At 37.4% G+C, this 18037-nt stretch overlaps 2 protein-coding genes across 3 annotated transcripts in view; both read left to right on the top strand.

Moving 5' to 3' along the window:
- The window catches only part of LOC111864979 (hexokinase-2), a 68449-nt gene extending 54969 nt beyond the window's left edge, over positions 1-13480 (top strand). For both annotated transcript variants that reach the window (XM_023852639.2, XM_023852640.2), the window contains exons 7-11: positions 1652-1764; positions 4727-4882; positions 5505-5644; positions 9973-10106; positions 12348-13480. In XM_023852639.2, coding sequence (XP_023708407.1) covers positions 1652-1764; positions 4727-4882; positions 5505-5644; positions 9973-10106; positions 12348-12443 — 639 coding nt within the window. In that variant the 3' untranslated portion in view covers positions 12444-13480. The remainder of the gene's footprint in view (positions 1-1651; positions 1765-4726; positions 4883-5504; positions 5645-9972; positions 10107-12347) is intronic.
- A 1963-nt stretch (positions 13481-15443) lies between these two features.
- Positions 15444-18037, top strand: part of LOC111864996 (sestrin homolog) — a 600436-nt gene continuing 597842 nt past the window's right edge. The window contains exons 1-2 of the mRNA XM_023852668.2: positions 15444-15737; positions 16104-16785. Of these exons, the coding sequence (XP_023708436.1) occupies positions 16309-16785 (477 nt within the window). The 5' untranslated portion in view covers positions 15444-15737; positions 16104-16308. The remainder of the gene's footprint in view (positions 15738-16103; positions 16786-18037) is intronic.

The raw sequence follows: 18037 nt of genomic DNA, 5'->3' as shown, positions 1-18037 counted from the left end.
TAATGCATGATTTTCATTCCATTTTCCACAGAAAAATGTACATTCACCTGCTGGGTCAATGCCACCTCTGTCCTATGTGATCTCCTGTACTCCCACTAAATCTAACTTATATTCTGATATTTCGTTCGCAACTGTGATGAGCAAACCTGCCATATACAGACTTCTAACATTCCATGTCCTAAATCTCATGTCCATTTTCCTTAGCTTGGGTAGTTTATCCACCAGTCTGTCCAAATCTGGGACCCTTTGTGACATTTTATAACAAGCTTAATTTTTACGGTGAGGAGTTGTAAGCACTATGCTCAACGACTAAGCTGGAGGACTACCCCTTGCTAGCTGTCTGTGACAGCTTGTTCAATATACTCACAGCCACCCTCCTTATCTGGAAGCAATCTCCTCCATCCACAACCTGTTGGACGTAGCAGGCCAGGATTTCAAGTGACCCACCTAATATGGATATAAATTTGTATACATATCTAAAACTAATGTTGAAAATAAAGAGTATGGTCAAGTTAAGATAGATACCAACTTTAGGAACCTGTTGGCTCCATCTTAAGTACAACTTGGAGGCACAAGTATCCTCCAGATTGTTAGTACTCATACCTACCAAACTGCATGGCATGACATCCTAGAAGGCTGCTGTCTTAATAACATTCACAATTGTGACAATCATAAATCTCATACTGAAAACAATTCTTCATATGATGGGCCATTTGGTGTGAAATTTCAGGTTGATCTGAGATTTAAAGAGAGATTTATAAGGGACTGATAGAAACCAATTTTAAATCTTGACATAATATCTTTCAGAGTTCACCTTCAAAGAGTTACCCTTTTTTCTATATCAGTTAAGTAGTTTTGGAATCTTCATCTCACTTGCATAAACCATATCTTTTCCTTATGCCTTCATTTATGCACTTTGTACAAAATATTTAGCAGTGAAGACAGTAAAGACCAAAATGTTTTCACTGAGCGTAACCATTCTTGAAATAGTGTTTCAATTTCATAGTTATGTAGATGTTCATTGCAGAATGAAAAGCGCCTTGTATGGAGGTTGTCAGTCCATCTGTCTTTCTGTGACCCAACATCAATGCCAGAACTGTTAAACTTATTTCTTTTTTGAATTTGATAAGGAGACTTTCACTAAAATATGTGCCATTTTGATTTTCAGCCATGTTGACCACTTTACTTAAGGCCATAAATACAAGATTTATATCATAACTCCATCAGCAAATTTTGGTGACATTCAGTATGAGAAATATTTTCATAACATTAACTGGTCATTTTGGTTTTAGGTAGATTACAAAGCTTACTGTACATGAAGCCAGTTAACTATGAGAGGTCTTTACATAATGCAAGTTAGCTTAGAAAACTGTAAAGAATTTCATTGAGAATTTTGTGTACTACAATATGGAGTACATCCTTTCCAGCCTACTTTCTCAATTAGAAACTCAATTTGAGAGCAGTAATCACAATATACATTTAACTCAATGTACACATTTGCTGATCATTCAGCATCATAGGTGTCAGTCATCCTTGTGGAGCTTTTCATTTATAACTACTGAGTCAGGTACACATTTAGCTATAAAACAATGCAACAATTGAAATATTTTTAAGAATATTAACTTTTACTTCTATGCATATTTGATTTCAGGTTATAATTGATATTGAATGGGGAGCATTTGGAGATAATGGTGTGCTTGATTTCATCAAAACAGACTATGATCGCAAGGTTGATGAGAACTCTCTCATTACAAACTCCTTTACGTGAGTCCTCTTGAATTACTAAACCCGTTAGTTAAAATAAATTTGAAAATATAGGTTATAACACCGTTTTTTGATAGACACGCAGACACATCATATGAACATAATGATAACATAAGTCTGTCTTTCCTATAAATATAGGCTAAAAACTACATACTCATTCTGGTCAAATGAATATCTAATATCAGTTGTTAATATAAACCAATATTCTGTTGACACTATGATAAAGGCGAACACAACTTTGACAAAGATATTTGAGGTGTAACTTCCTACTTTATATTAACTACTTAGTGAATCTTCAGATAGTTACTATAGGATTCTGACGATGGTGTATAACACACTGATATATTGGGTTTCTGGACTTTATCCATCGTCCTGGCACGCACAGTGCGTCTATAGCATTCCCTGTGAATGTGGCAGAAGCTACATTGGCGAAACAGGCAGACCTCTGGCCGTGCGGCTCCGGGAACATAGGCATAACCTAAAAGAAGGTCTTCTAGAAAAATCAAAATTAGCCCAACATGCCTATGAAAAGTGACATAGAGGAGGCTGGGATGAAGCTATGATTTTGGATATTGAAAGCCACATCAGGTATAGGAAATACAAGGAAGCAGCCCATATGGCATGCTCGGCCAACCCAATTAGCCAACCCAGTTTGGACTTTTCTCCCATTTGGATCCCCATTATCAGCAATGAAGTCACCAATTCACATAGAAGATCTGTATGACGAGATATATGCTTTTATTCATTTCTATTAAGTTCTAAATTAGATAGACGTGATTTACTCCATTGTTGACGCTAGTTAGACACTATTAGTTTTTTGTTACTAGTTCTTCTTTCTATTCCATGCCGTGGGGTCATGGACCTGGTTATAGTTTGGTTTCGTGGCATAAATTTCTACAGATCTATCTATCCTGGTTCCACGCTTGTATGTATTTGCAACAATTTGTTATGAATATTTTTCTTATTAGCTCTCATGGACTTAGCCTGGTCTCTGGTATTTATAATCTTCATGTTTTGTGACATCGGTTTACTCACTGATTGAGGCTAGTTCTTTCTATTGGACCCAACAGAATAGGTGTTTCCATTTTCCTTCAACTAAAGATGGAAAGAGATGTAATTTCCGACTGTTTTTATTTGTTATCTTACAAACCAGGACGATGGATAAAGTCCAGAAACCCAATATATCAGAATCTTCAGATGTCTAATTGTATTCAGATATAATTTGTTCCTGCTTTGGTTACTATTGTTCTAACAGAAAAGCCTTGGGATTTAAGAACTGTAAAATTATTAGTTTATCCTGTTGTGACATGTACATGAAGAAACTGTCAGTTCTACCACAGATTACATTGGTATTCTATTTACGAGGGTCGTCCTGAAAGTCATGAACAACAATTTTTTGTAAAGTAACATGCTTTATTATTGACAAACCAAATACACCACCGCAATCTACAGACCTTTCTTTATTTTTCCACATAATCGCCATTTCTTTGTACAAATTTCTCCCAGCATTCTGGGAGTTTGAAAATTCTCTTTCCGTAAAATTCTGTTCCAGCCATTTGAAGACACTGATGCACTGCTTTCTGAATTGCCTCCCTTGTCTCAAAACATTGTCCATGCAGCTGATCCTTCACAAATCCGAAAAAATGGTAGTCAGAGGGTGCCAGATCAGGGCTATAGGATGGGTGTGGAAGAACTTCCCACCCCATCATTGCAATTGCTTCCAATGTGAGGTGAGCCATGTGGGGGTGAGCGTTGTCATGCAGGATGATGATGTTTCATCCTGGATGTTTATCGCGCAATGCATGACGGAGCTTATGCAACGTTTGAACATAACAAGCAGCGTTGATGGATTGCACAGGCATCAGGAATTCGGCCAGAATAAACCTCTCTGCATCCCAGAAGACTGTGCCCATCACCTTCACAGCTGATGGCACTGTCTTTGCCTTCTTTTTTGATGGAGAATACAAATGGTGCCATTCCATAGTCTGCTGTTTCATTTCAGGCTCAAAATGGTGAAACCAGCTTTCGTCACCTGTCACAATACAGAGCAAAAAATCATCGCCTTTGTGCCGATATCTCTGCAACAGTTCTGAGGTGATGGCTTTTCGCTGACCTTTGTGGTCTTCAGTCAATAACTGCGGGACCCAATGAGCACAAACTTTCCTATAGCCCAAGCTTTTAATCATCTCCTGTACTGCACTGTATCCTATTCAAAGTTTTCGGCCTATTGTGTCCACAGTCACATGCCTGTTATCTTGAATGATCTCATCCACTCTTTCCTTGTTGCGTTCAGTTGAGGCTGTTCGAGGACGACCACTCCGAGGCTCATCTTCGATGCTGGTATTCCCATCTTTAAAATATTTCACCCATCTTCAAACACTGCTCGCACCCATGCACACACTTCCATAAGCACGCTGAAGTCTGGTGAATTTCTGCAGCAGGGATTTCCTCTTTCACAAGAAATTCGATGACAGCACGCTGGCGAAACAACATATCTTTGTCGGCCATTTTGTTAGGAGTGATACTGGTCACGTGATGCAAGCTATTGACGTCACAAAACACTCAAGGTTAACACAACAGCTGGTTCCACCTACCACCATACTCTCTTTCTTCTGCTGTTCGCAGGTTGCATGCAAAAAAAGTTGCTCATGACTTTTGGTACGACCTACATACTTCATTTTTGATAGAAGATTTTATATGATGTTCCTAATAAATGGGAAACTCAAAAGAGAGAAGGGGGTAATACTGATATTTTACAATGCTTCTGTAAGTTACACTTTCAGTTGTCATAAGCAAGATTCGTTCTCATGATTAAGAAGATACATTCTACATGGCCAGCCCATAATTTGTGGTCATGGTGAACCTTGAACTTTGTCTTGTCCCATAAGTGTAAGATGTTATTTGTAAGATATTTCAGTATCATTATGTCTGTGTATTAATATTTGTGTCACATTCTTTGCAGATTTGAAAAATATATTAGTGGCAAATATCTGGGTGAAATCGTTCGTGTGATTGTTGTGAAGCTTGTTGAAGACTGTGTTCTGTTTGGGGGGACAGTATCTGATGCACTCCTTACAACTGGAGCCTTCACCACTAGCTTTGTGTCGCTCATAGAACAGTGAGTTATGTACATATTCTGACATATGACAGTAATAATTTTTTCTGATGTAGGAGTTTGAAAATATCAGTACATCAGTTAGATATATAAATTAGCAGTAAATGACTAAAATTGTTTTCACCACAAGAATTATAAATGACAAGTGGGAAGCTGCGTTAAACTTCATCGTTACAGACTAATGTACTGTTTCATACCTCTTAAAATTTCTTTCATGAGCCAATCTTTTTATTATTTTTCTAACATTTCTTTTTGTCATGGACCACAATTCAAAACTCTCTTTGTTGTATAATCCTTCACTTTTCCTTTTTATGGATTTTTCCAAAAAGCCTTACTTACCGAATAGCATGAACTGTATTTTTATGCATCAATTCTTTCAAAAAATCCTCTTATAAGTACTTTCTTAATACTCAGCTGTTTGAAACCTAAGAGAAATTTGCAGTTTCTCAGTGTGACTTGTTTCAAGAGGGTGACTGTTACACATAGATCCATGAATTTTAAATACCTCACTCATTATGACTGTTTACTTCTGGAGAAATGTTTGTAAAGAATGTGAGTTACTGCACAATTTGTCAAGAGCTATTGTATTATGCTTATTTTCATTATTATGATATTGTGTTAACAGGGACACAGTGGGGAATAACTGTGAAAACACACCAGAAATTCTCGATAAGCTCGGACTTTCATATAATGCTGATGACATTGCTATCATGAAGTATATATGTGAAACAGTGTCAAACCGAGCTGCATTATTAGTGTCTATATGTGAGTTTTTATTATTCATTTTTCTTCTTCTTATTTTTATAGCTTTCTCGCTTCCAATTGTAATTTCAGCACAGATACTTTCATATTCCCTGGTGGTATGTTATACCTGAGTACCTTTCATGTAGTCACTGGTATTACAGTTATTATTATGATTATTGTAACTTTTGATGATATTAGTGATAAGCAAAAAACAGGGACATCAGAATTCATAGGCAGAGGGGACAGTCACCTTCCTTAATTCCCGTATGAGGAAAAAAAAGTTATCTTTTGTCTTCTCCAAAACCCTTTCAGAAAAAAAGAAAGATGCAGTGACAAGTGTAATCTATTGCAGCAATTTGGATATACACTCCAAACCCTACAAATATGAAATAGATGGATGCACCATGAACAGAAATATACCTTAATTTTTTAAGTATTTAAAGCTATAGACCCGATTTTGGCCAGTCACTTGAGATAGTGGAACATATATGTGTACGAGTATCTGACACCTGTTGTTTCATGGTATTTGCACAAATACATGGATAAAGAGGTATGTGAAAATGGACCTCTTTATAAAAGTGGCTTAAATTTATATTTTCTTGTCCTAGAATTCCAGGTTGTACAGCAACAATAGAGACGTAAAAAATTATAAACTAATGGCTGTACCCATATATGGGTTAGAGCGTTGAAGCATAATGAAACAACCAGAGAGCTGAATTGAGGCAGATCAAATGAGGTTGCTGAAAGCTGTTGCAGCTTATAGGAGAACAAACCATATAAAAATCAAACATTCAGATAAGAACTAAATATATTTAACATCCTAGAAAATAGTGAATATCAAACAAATTGATTCCATCATCTGGAAAGAATGGATAGAACCAGATCTGCTAAAAAATTTGGTAGTATACAACCAAAAGTAAGTTTAGAAGAGTGCCAGGTCATGAGGGTATTGTAGGGAATGAAACTGCAGATCAACTGGCAAGAACAGGATCTGAACAACCGTTCATAGGCCCTGAACCAGCTTGCGTCATCTCAATTGGAGTTGCCAAGAAAGTAATCAGGGACTGGACTTACAGGACTCACAAAAAACACTGGGAATCCAAAACTGGACTCAAACAGGCAAAGAGACAGGACCCTCTGCCAAAAGAACAAGTGACCTGTTAAAATTGAACAGACATAGGTGGTAGAATTACTTACTGGACACTGCCACCTGAAAGGACACCTTTTCAAACTGGGACTGACAGATGACCCAACTTGTGAGAAGTGCCTACAAGAAGATGTATCAGCCACACACATCCTGTCTGATTGTGAGGCTATAGCTTATTTAAGATATCACCACCTAGGTCAATTATTCATGGAACCAAGTGACATTTATGACACCCCTGTAAGCAAAGTCCTACATTTCATTCGAAGTGTAGGATTAATAAAGGGTTAATCCAAAGGGGAAGCACAATAGACCATTGAAGCTCACAGTGTTAGGGCCAGTTTTATGGCTCACCCCTCATACCCATACTCAAGTCTAGAAGAGTTAAACCATATGAGAGATGAAAGGACCAAACCTGATATGATCCTTGAAATTTTAAGAGTCTAACCCTTTTAGATGATGATGAAATGTATATGCTTTTATTATAATGCTCTGATTATGATATGTGTATGTCTGTTCTCTCTTGCAATATTCATATATTGTGATTTTATTATGAAGTTTTAAGATAAGTCATCATAATCAATTTATGAATGACCTAATCTTTGTGTTGGCCTGCCAGCACCAACCTTCCCTAGCTTCAGTTTTCATAAATATTATTCATTTGACCCTTAAAGAGTAATTTTTATGTTGTTTCTTTCTTACAAAAATTCTCTTTGACACATCTGCAGATCCTCTACATAATTCCAAATTCCAAAGGAATTTCTTGTATAATTTGAAGGTATGATTATGTTCTACTTCTTAGTGTCATTGGAAGCTAATAACATATTCCTTTTAGTCACCATATATATTATATATATATGTATTGTGGCATGTGCTGAAAGCCAGAATAGTTTAATCAGCAGAGATGGCCATTGCCAGTGAGCAGCTGCGTACAATGGGACACGCGATATCACGTCACCCACATCAACAGTAGAATGGTGTTTTCTTTTGGGTTCATGCAGAGACTGTGTCTTGAGAATCGAAACACAGACCATTCAGTCCCAAGCCTGTACTAACAGAGGGCTTGCATAGTGCAAAAGGAAGAATTTTCAGTAACATGGCAATATGTGCGATACATACGCTTGACGAAAGGCCAAGCATATTCATGAGAGACAGGCCCATCTTCTCATCAGAGAGGATGTTGCATAAAGACTATGACTGCAAGGGTTCAGTTGAAGAAAAAGAAATCTCTGGCCATGAGTCTCAAGGGGCTTGACACCAAGATGAACTGATTGGCCAGTCATAAATTTACTTTGACTTGACCAGCCAGTCCCCATGAAGAGGTGGGTTTGAATACCTCCACTGTATCTCTGCGAGCCATATGAAGCGACAAAAAGCAAACCCAGTGCCCGGGATATAACTGGTCCGCCACGTTGCTGTGGGATATAAATACTGGGACCTGGCCCTCCAGGTTGCAGAAGTCTCGAATCTGAGACAGTGAAATATGGTCATGGGTCCCATGGGTCTCAGACCCCGAGAATGGCTGCGCTGGTGAGGGTCAGCAGCAATTTTAAACAACAGACCTGCCCTCTTATCAGAGGGGCACCCCACATCAACACACCCACAACTGTCTGACAGTAATAAAAATGTGGTCTTGGACCTCAGATGGAGGTTTGACACCAAGACAGACTGGTCAGTTGGCAGTTGGTTGTAATGTGACTTTGGCTTTGATCTGAACAGTCAGTCTGAGCCGAGATTATAGAGATAAGTCTAGAGAGAGTCTGCAGGCAGACAGACCAGTCCGAGTCTGAGGCTATTGTAAGACATTCACCCACAGTGGATGCCTGGGAGGCGGAGGAGTCACCAATGTTGGAAGTCATTGCTTAACAATGCCAAGTTAGTTGCAAGAGAATTACCGACCAGTAAGTATGTGAACACAGAAGCTGAGGGAGCTATGGTGTGGGAAGCCGTTACCAGACACCTGGTCGAAACATAGCAGACTGAGAAGAATTAGTGCATGCTGTAGTGAATTGTAGAGTGTGTGAATTAGTGATAATGCTAAAGTGAGTTCTAGTTATAAGCAGTAAGTGTTCAATAAATCTAATTACCAATCCAAATCCCATCTGTAATCACTCATTGCATGACAATATTTTTCATTCTACAAAAATATGGATCTAACACAAGCTGGATCTTTATTGGTGCTGTATTATCACATATAATTGCAGGAAAAGTTAAAGTAAAGCTCTTTCTGTGCTTAAATCATTGAGAACCACTCCTTGAAGACGTATGGTGGAGTGAAGGTAACAACATAATATTCATACCAACCTTTATTGGTCCCTCAGCTGTCTGGGAAGACAGACCTAACACACGTAGATATAATGTATCATGAAGATTTCTGTCATCTGAAATGTGACACCACATAGTCTGGTAGATATTTACTGCTTGTTTTGAGGAGCATGCTACCTCCATCCTCAGGGTAGAAGAGTGAGCCAAGCATTGAAAAAGTGGTACAGTTGTGTACAGTTATAGGGCGAGGAATGGTTGTGGTAGGATCACTGAGCTACCAATCAAAGGGAGAAGATGGTGATTGAATCTTAGGCCCATGAAAGGACCGTTTTGCTACAATAGGGACAGAAGTCATAATGGTGAACTGATGTATGGGTGGTACAGGAAGGTCAGGAGAGTTGAGGTTATAAAACCGTTGACCTGAAGGGATTGTTCAATGGCATGGTGAATGGGAGGAAAGACGAAAGAATAACGGGCTGCAGGTAAAGTAAAATGAACAAGGAAGTGAGGAAGGAAGGAGGCAAGAGTGAATAAATGCAAGATCCCTGTAATGGTCATTACAATGGAGCTGAGAGATTTGATTCTCTGCTCTAAAAATACTCCTTTCATGAGCCTCATATTCTTTTATCCTTCTTGCTTCATTAGATTTTCCTTGGGGCTCCTCTCCTGAGGTTACCTCTCCTTATATCCATAGTAATTTCTTCCACACTCAGCATATTCTTCTATCCTGAAAATAGAGGCAATACTTTATTCCAGAATGCTGGTACTAAAATACTGCATGGTGTCACAACTCAGAAGACACTAGTCTTCCTAATCACTGCTCTGAGAGCCTCATAGCTCACAACATACCTCATATGGAAACAGAGGCGTTGAATGAGAGGCTATGTTTTAATGAACCAGACAATTGTAGTGACAGCTATGATTAATATGTTTGCATAAGGTACAGCAACATTGCTGGAGAGGTTGGATCGTCCAGACACCACAATTGCAGTAGATGGCTCACTGTACAAATATCATCCTCGCCTCAAAAGTTGGATGAACAAGTACATTCATCTGCTAGCTCCAGAGAAGAAGGTATTTCTGTATTAGAGAATAAATCTAAATCTTTCCTATGATCAGTTTTTCCACTTGAATGTTGTTTCATTCAAATTTCTGGGAAGAATTAATCACCTACATTCTATTGATATGACATGAGCTGCACATAAAATGATAGTCCAACAATTTTTCTATTATTGCGTGTGTATTCATTACCATGGTAACGTTTTTTACTCAGCTGTAGCCTAGCAATGACAAGGGGATATACATATAGATGCACATATTGATGGGAGGGATTTATGAAGTACACCACTGAGATGGGCTCGGGTGCCATGGTACACATATCAAGTTTCATAAAGATTGATTGAACCATCCCAAAGTTCATAGGGAGACATAGACACACATAGACAGCATGGTGACTGCATAAGCCTACTTTTTCTAGGTAAGGAAGGTAGGCTGAAAAGTAAGATAAAATATTTGTGATCATTTATTAGTGATAATATTCCATGCCAAGTGTATTCTCCATATAAAATATAATATCCCAAAATAAATTATGTTTGTTTGCCTAAAGTATGCATAGTAACATAAAATCACTGTGATTTTCTTATCATCCATAATACTCCCAAGCTCTTCTCCTCGTAGCCCTACGTGCAGCCGGCACATAGGACTAACAACCTTACTGCTATCATTGAGCCGATTGTCTAGAAAATGTGGGACTCTCAACGTCTCTCGACCCTATGGGCCTTCACGGCCTCTTACAGGGATAGCTTTATTTTTTTTTACAATCTTATGTTACTTATGCTTTTTAGGTATCAACTTCACTGAAAAAGAAAATAAGTTGCCATAGTTCATTTATACACAGTATTCTACACCACATAAATATACATTAAAATTTTAAATGTATCATTTTACTAATTTTACATTTAATACATTATATTTAATAATACATTTTAACTATGATATAGTCAGTTTTAAAATTTCTGAGGTGTTGTATGTTAATATTTTTAGATTTGTTTCGATAGCTGCACTGTATTCTTATAATCTTATATAGCATTCTGTAATGTGTAAGCATTTTTGGCACAACCAATGTAGTGATAAGTCATGTGAGTAGAAAGAGACTATTTTACTTTTGGGTTATGACACCAAGTAGTCTTGGAGAATAAAAATATTTCAGAGAGACATGCTGTATCCATCATTAGTGATGTGAGTAAACTGGTGTATCTCTACAAGAATCAGTTTGACAATTTAGAAAGTGTGGCAGTATTAATAAAGTAATTAAATTGAGAGGACTAAAAATGTAAACAATCCATCCCCCCTTACAATTACAGTGAAACTCAAATATAAGGTTTTATTTGGTACCAGTGGGTTTGAACCCTGAACTGAGGAAAATCTTACATGGACGAAATTAAGTATCAAGTTTATTGAACTTAGATTATTGTAATTGCATAAAATGTTAAAGAAAACCTTAATTCACAGAAAATTAAATTAGGATTTCACTGTATGAAGATATATGATGTAAGATCTCTCTTATAACAATAGTATTTATTGTAATGCCATATAATTTCCCATACCTTGAATGACAAAATATATGATAAAATTGTAATTACTATTTTGCAGTAAATTTTTAAGACTTTTGTCTTAACTGTAATGAGCCTTCGTTGTGCATGGCCATCAGCATATTCATAAGTACATTTATGTGCAGCAACAAGAAGCAATCAGCCGCATGTTGCCACAGCACTGTTGCTTCATAATCACTTCCCATTCTGTTTGACACTTTATAAAATACACAATTAAAGAAAGTACCATTACTCACTTAGTTACTTACTTATGGAGCTGAGCCCTTCTTGAGGAGCCGCCAAATCTGCAGTGACTCAAGAATTTCCCAGCATTTCATGGAACCCTAAAGTTCATTACCACTTTCACAAGAGCCCTCCACAGGTCCCTATCCTGAGCCAGATCAATCCAATCCATACCATCCCATCCCAGCCTATCTCTCTAAAATCCACTGTCTTATTGTCCACCCACCTATGCTTTGGTCTTCCCAGTTGTCTCTTTCCTTTTGGCTCTCCCACCAATATCCTATATGCATCCCTCTTCCCCCATTCATGCTACATGCCCTGCGCACCTCATCCTCCTTGACTTGATCATTCAAATTATACTTTGTATACTTTGTATAAGTTGTCTTTAACTTTCAACCCTTGGCAGTTACTAAGATAAACCACAGATTGTGTTCTGCTCTGCCCATGTATGAGTGACACTCACATAAGGAATCTTTTTCAGTTCAAGCTCTTATTAGCGGAGGATGGCAGCGGCAAGGGAGCAGGACTTGTGGCAGCTATAGCTCTCAGATTAAAGCAGCGTTTTTCACAGACATGACCTTCCATGCATCATATAGCCCTGCAAGTGACACAACTTTTGCTCTACTCAGTAACAATATGCGGTTCACAGGAAGCCAGTAAGAATTATAAATGGCAAATGACTTAGGAGATGACTGTACATCTGGGAAGATGTTATTTCTACCTCTATGAAGTTGGAGACAATTTGAGAACAGATAAAGAGGAATTCAAATGTAACTGATCCTAGTGTTGACTGGTCCTCAGACAAAGCTCTAGCCATATCTTTCTTTCAGAAATATTTTTGAAACATATTCATTCTATAAGTGGATGAGGCTGGGTATTTTTTCTTTCCTGTCATACAAATGCAGGTTTCTCTTCTTTTAAACAAGTTTTGTAGAAGAAATTTTACTGATGTGGGCTGACCCTATTTGTATAAAAGGTTCATCAAACTCAGCACTCCTGCTTCATATTCAGAAGATCCCACATTTGAAACTAAACTTTTGAGGCACACTGTGTTTTTTTTAATCTTAAGTCTGTCCAGCCAAAGGCTGGTTTATTACCTTAAAGTAGGCCGTGACCATTTCATCCCAAATTATGATCGATTCTTTGTTCATGGTCACCACTCAATTTTCTACTGTTTCACTAATATAATGTTACTTAACATGAATTGTTTTCATGACTAAAGAAACAAATCTGAATTAATCAGATATAAGGAGTTGTCCTTTTGTATTAGAATCCTTAGTTTTCTTCTTTCTGAAAGAAATCAGTATGTAAATATGATCTTTAAATATTTTGTTACTTCCACATCAAAAAGTTATTCACAGTTGAATGCAGCCATGGCAATCTCTGCTTGGGAAGCACTGTCACATTCACTCTAATATAAATGCTGGAACAAGAATTTATACCGCCAATAGGCCCAATTGCTTTCTGACATCCAGCCAACATTGCAAGGTACTTTGACAGTGAAGAGATGATGATTTATATTTTGTGTGTTTGCTTCTTATGGTGTTCCCTGAAAACAGTCAGTTATGTACAAATGTTTTATTGTTTAAATAAAAATTCTATTTTCATGTTTGATTTAGTTGTAAGAAAATTTATTTCTGTATTGTAAATAAGCAGTTTTATGTTTTAATTATAGTTATAACCAAAGTTTATTTTCTGAAAACCTGTTTTCTACTACTTCCATGCTCAGTTTCAGTCTCAAAGTCAAAGAATGCAATGCTTTCAAAGAATTCAGATGATTGACTTTGAACAAATTTACCCATCATATCTAAAATCATATGTGTAGAGCAGAAACACACCTGAGCCTACATGTTTTACAGTCAAGTGGATAGTGCTCCCACTCCAAATTTGGGAGTTCTAGGTTCAAATGTTGACCCAGAGACCAGCTGTCTTCATTGCAGTGTTTCATGATTTTATGTGTTTTTTTTTTTTTTTTTACATCAGAGTCAAAAATAGTGTATTAAATCAGGGCTCAGCCAGATCATTTTACATTTCTTTAAATTATATTCATTGACTAGCTTATTATTCAACACTACATTATTTGTGCTATTGAAATATCGTTAATCCATGAATGAATAAATAAATACATCTACCTGAGGGGGATTGCTGAAGATCTGTTTAAACAAATCACATTAAATCAAGTAAGCATTTGAAAGATTTAATAATATATCTAATTAACAGAAAACTGTCCAATGCATTCCACTGGTGGGCCACCAAGTTCTCTGCATGCCTTTCTTGGAAAATTCCATGATCTGCTTGTAAAATCAAACATGTACCATCTTTTGTGCTGCATCATCCAACCAGAATCAGCTCTTTCAGATGCTCAAATAAGAAAGGTGCTGTGAGAGATATCCAAATTGCATACAAGAAGCAAGTTTCTATTGAAACTTAATATGCAGTTATCGCCATCGGTTGTGTTTCTGTTAGTGTTTGCTTACACATTCAAATTTTAAGCTACATGAATATGCTTCACTTAGCAGCAGATTTTAATTTATCCTCATTTAATTCTGATTGTAAATGATATTCTACTCCAAGTCCCTGGCACAGGGTCTTTCTTACACACTCAATAGTTCTTCAGTTGTTCAAGAATTTCCTGCTGTGGAATATGAAGATTTGATGGCTACAGCAAAAGAGGGTATGTAGAGAAATTACACCAGAATTCTTAACTTCGCTGTAAATAAATGCTCCCTGTTGTCCTTCCATACAATATGTATACTTTCCTGACCCAAGTAACTGGGAATATTTACACGTATGTACATATTAGGAAGAAATTATTTCTGTAACAGTCAGTATAAAGGGATATAATTTGCCCACTTTCCATATTTATAAACTTGTGGCAGAATTGAATACTAAAATATTTCTAACTTGGACTAAGATTTACATGATTTGACTGCATCATAGCTCAAGCGGTTAGTTGCTGGCTTCCCACCACGGCGGCCCAGGTTCGATCCTGGGTCTGGAATTATGACCTGAAAAAGGTTTCTTCATACACAAAGTTAAGAAGAGTGGTGAGATGAAATCTTTGCCAACATTATGAGACGCCATTATATAAAGTTTAATGCATTGTGAAGTCAATAACCATGACCAAGTGAAGCTAACTGCTTTACCGAATCATATTTACTTCTGAAATATTTAATTTTGTAAACATAGCAAACCCAAAAAGTGTGTGGGTACATTAAGAATAGTTTGTTAGGCGTAGTAGCTGTAAATCAAATCACTTTGAGTGCAGATATATGTGGCTCATTTATGAGTTCACAATGACTAAGTACAGAATAGAAACTTCTTGTTCTTACGTCAAAAGCTTAGAAAATATCCCTATATATAATAATTTCTACATTATTTCTTTTTCATTTGGAACAAAGCAAGTGTCTAACATTCCAGTACGAAAATTTGTTTTGAATCCTGCGGGCGTATTAGAAATTACATTAGATCTCCAGTTAGTCCCCTTGAACCTAGTACTACGGTTCGAGCGCTGATGTCGCGCTGTTCACGAATTTGCCACTAGGTAGCGTAGAAATTACACACCTGTCAAATGATTTAGAGCACACTAAAGACGTGTGGTTTGAAAAACCCATTAATTTGTATAATATTGGAAGTGTACAGTGCAATGCGTGAGTGAAACGAGTATTATTACATTCAGTAACACTCTTTTTGAATGAGTGGATGTTTAGTTTAGTGTATTTTCAAGAGTAAAGTGGCGGAACAAAAATCTATAGGGGAAGGGAACGCTCGATAAGGGGCCACTAGCAACAGAACGCACCTACCGGTCCGAGAAACCAGCTGACAGGACGGCAGCTGGAAGTTTCCACGGACGGACTCTGGGAGGAAGCCGGTAAATAGCTGTCAAATTTTAGTACTAAAACTGCAACTAAGGAAGTTCATGTTTGTGACAGTTATGTAATTCGATTTCAGAAGTTAGGGCTAGTGCCACATTTGAATTGTTATTTATTAATTCACGAGAATGGGATATGCACCTTTTTTTTTGTGGATTATATCTCTGTTTGAAAGTCATGTATATGATATTAAGTTTTTTTTCTTGTATGCCAGATTTGAGGTTTTTCCAGCGTTTACTATGGAAATTACTTTCTTCTGAAAGTGCTGTTCTGTAGTTTGGTAGGAAAGAGTGTTCAGTGTTCTTTTAGGTATTTTTTATTACGAACTGTAGCATCTCTGTTAATAATTTTTTTTTTCATTTCAGGTTCAGCTTGCTGCAAACAGGATGGAAAATTAATAATTAATAATCTACATTATTTCGCTATAGTATTTATGCAGTATTAACAGTGAAATTTTCGTAAAATTGTATCTTCTAGATCGGAGAAAGTATTACAAATTTCAGTGCGAAATTAGATTTTTTTTTAAATTGGGAGTGAAATCTTTATTTCCTATTTTCTCTTTGGCATATCATGTTTCTGCAAACTCCAGAACTGAAGAAGGCAACAAATAACAGTGTTACTAATAACAATGCAACCCCAACCATTGCAATTGACATTGAAAGTCGCTGCCATGGCGAAAGTTATGAGGTCTGTGGAAATGACAGTGCTGAAGAAGTGGACCTCATTACCCGATTCTGTATGCCGGTGTGTACCAGAGACCATGCTGCTCGAACAATGGGACTTCAGGTCATTGAGAAAACAGTCATGGGTTGGTTGGATGGTTATGGCAGTCCTAAGCGTTCTAGACTGCCCTCTAATGCCACTGCAGTTGGTAACAATTTTGATGTTAATAATGCTGCTACCAATGGTCATTACTGCCCAGACAAGAACAATGCGGAATACGTGTCTCTCGTGACGCTGCATATGCCGACCATCCTGAGGCTTTCAGTCAACTGTCCGTTCATGGATGTCCGTCAAAGTTTCGCTAGCATCCTCCAGCTTGTGCAGGTAAGATGATAAGTTACCCATGGAAGCACAATAGACCACTGTAGGTCGCAGTGCAAGGGCCGAGAAGGCCTACCCCTCATACATTCATTCATTCATAAGGTACCCATGGCAGTGAAGTTAAGATTATGGTCATTTAGGATGTGCTATTATATACCAGTGTTTCATAGGAACCTTCTGCCATGAAGTACCCTCTAAAACGTTAATATCTTTCTGCATATTACATTGCCTGCCATCCTAGGAGATCATAATATTAATTTCTGCTGTTTTAGTTTTAAGTTCCTGAACAAGATCAGATGTTGAAGACATTTGTTTTTCATGTAATAGTTCAGTGCTTCTGTTTTGCAGATGAAATCTTGCAAGCAGTTGTGATGTTGATATTAGTAACTGTGAATTGGTGAAGTTAAGTGGTAATCATTTATGGTGATATTTCAGCCTTCATCACTAGAATTAGGGAGTCTATAAAACATTAACTTTAGACTGCATTGGGTATCCGTATTCCAAGTACAGAAGCTGTAATATGTGATTAGGTGTAAAGGCTGTAGAGATTATACAGTCCTTAGGTTTCCTATTAATACGATTCAGTTAGGGGTGGAGGTTTAAAGCAGTCATGGACTGTTTCAATGCATCTGACATTTAGTTTGAGATTTTGGTAAAAACTTGAAAAATAGTCTAGGTAGATATCTAAGAGCCACTCAGCTACTCGAGAAATTCACTCGTTACAGAACTTGAAGTTTCAGTATCATGTTAATTAGAGCCCCCCCTCTCTGGACCACATCCTGAACCAGATGAATCCAGCCCACGTCCTCACAATTTGTTTTGTTTCGATCCATTTTCAGACTACCCTTCAACTTACTTATAGATTTCCAGAGTGTTCTCTTCCTTTCATTTTTTTCAACCAACATGTATGCATTTGTCATGGATGCTACATACCTATCCCATGATCATCTAAAGGTCTGTGACAGTGATGTATTCATTATACATATAAACAAGAAATTCTGGGAAGAACTAATTTCGTACTTTCGTTTCAGTACATGTTGAGTATTTGTTATGACATGGACCATATAGGAAACACTGCATCCAGCAGTTCTGCTGCCTAGCAATGGCCGTCTGTTATGGCACTACCATTCTTGCTTGTTAAGGGGGGACACACAGACACACAGATGGCAAGGTGATCTCATAAGACTACTTCCCCCCCCCAAATGAGGAGGTAGGCTAAAGATATTATAAATCTGGTGTTGGATACTGCCCGTTA

The sequence above is a fragment of the Cryptotermes secundus genome, unplaced genomic scaffold, assembly GCF_002891405.2.
Source record: "Cryptotermes secundus unplaced genomic scaffold, Csec_1.0 scaffold209, whole genome shotgun sequence".
Taxonomy (NCBI): domain Eukaryota; kingdom Metazoa; phylum Arthropoda; class Insecta; order Blattodea; family Kalotermitidae; genus Cryptotermes; species Cryptotermes secundus.
This window is presented reverse-complemented; position numbering and strand designations above follow the sequence as displayed.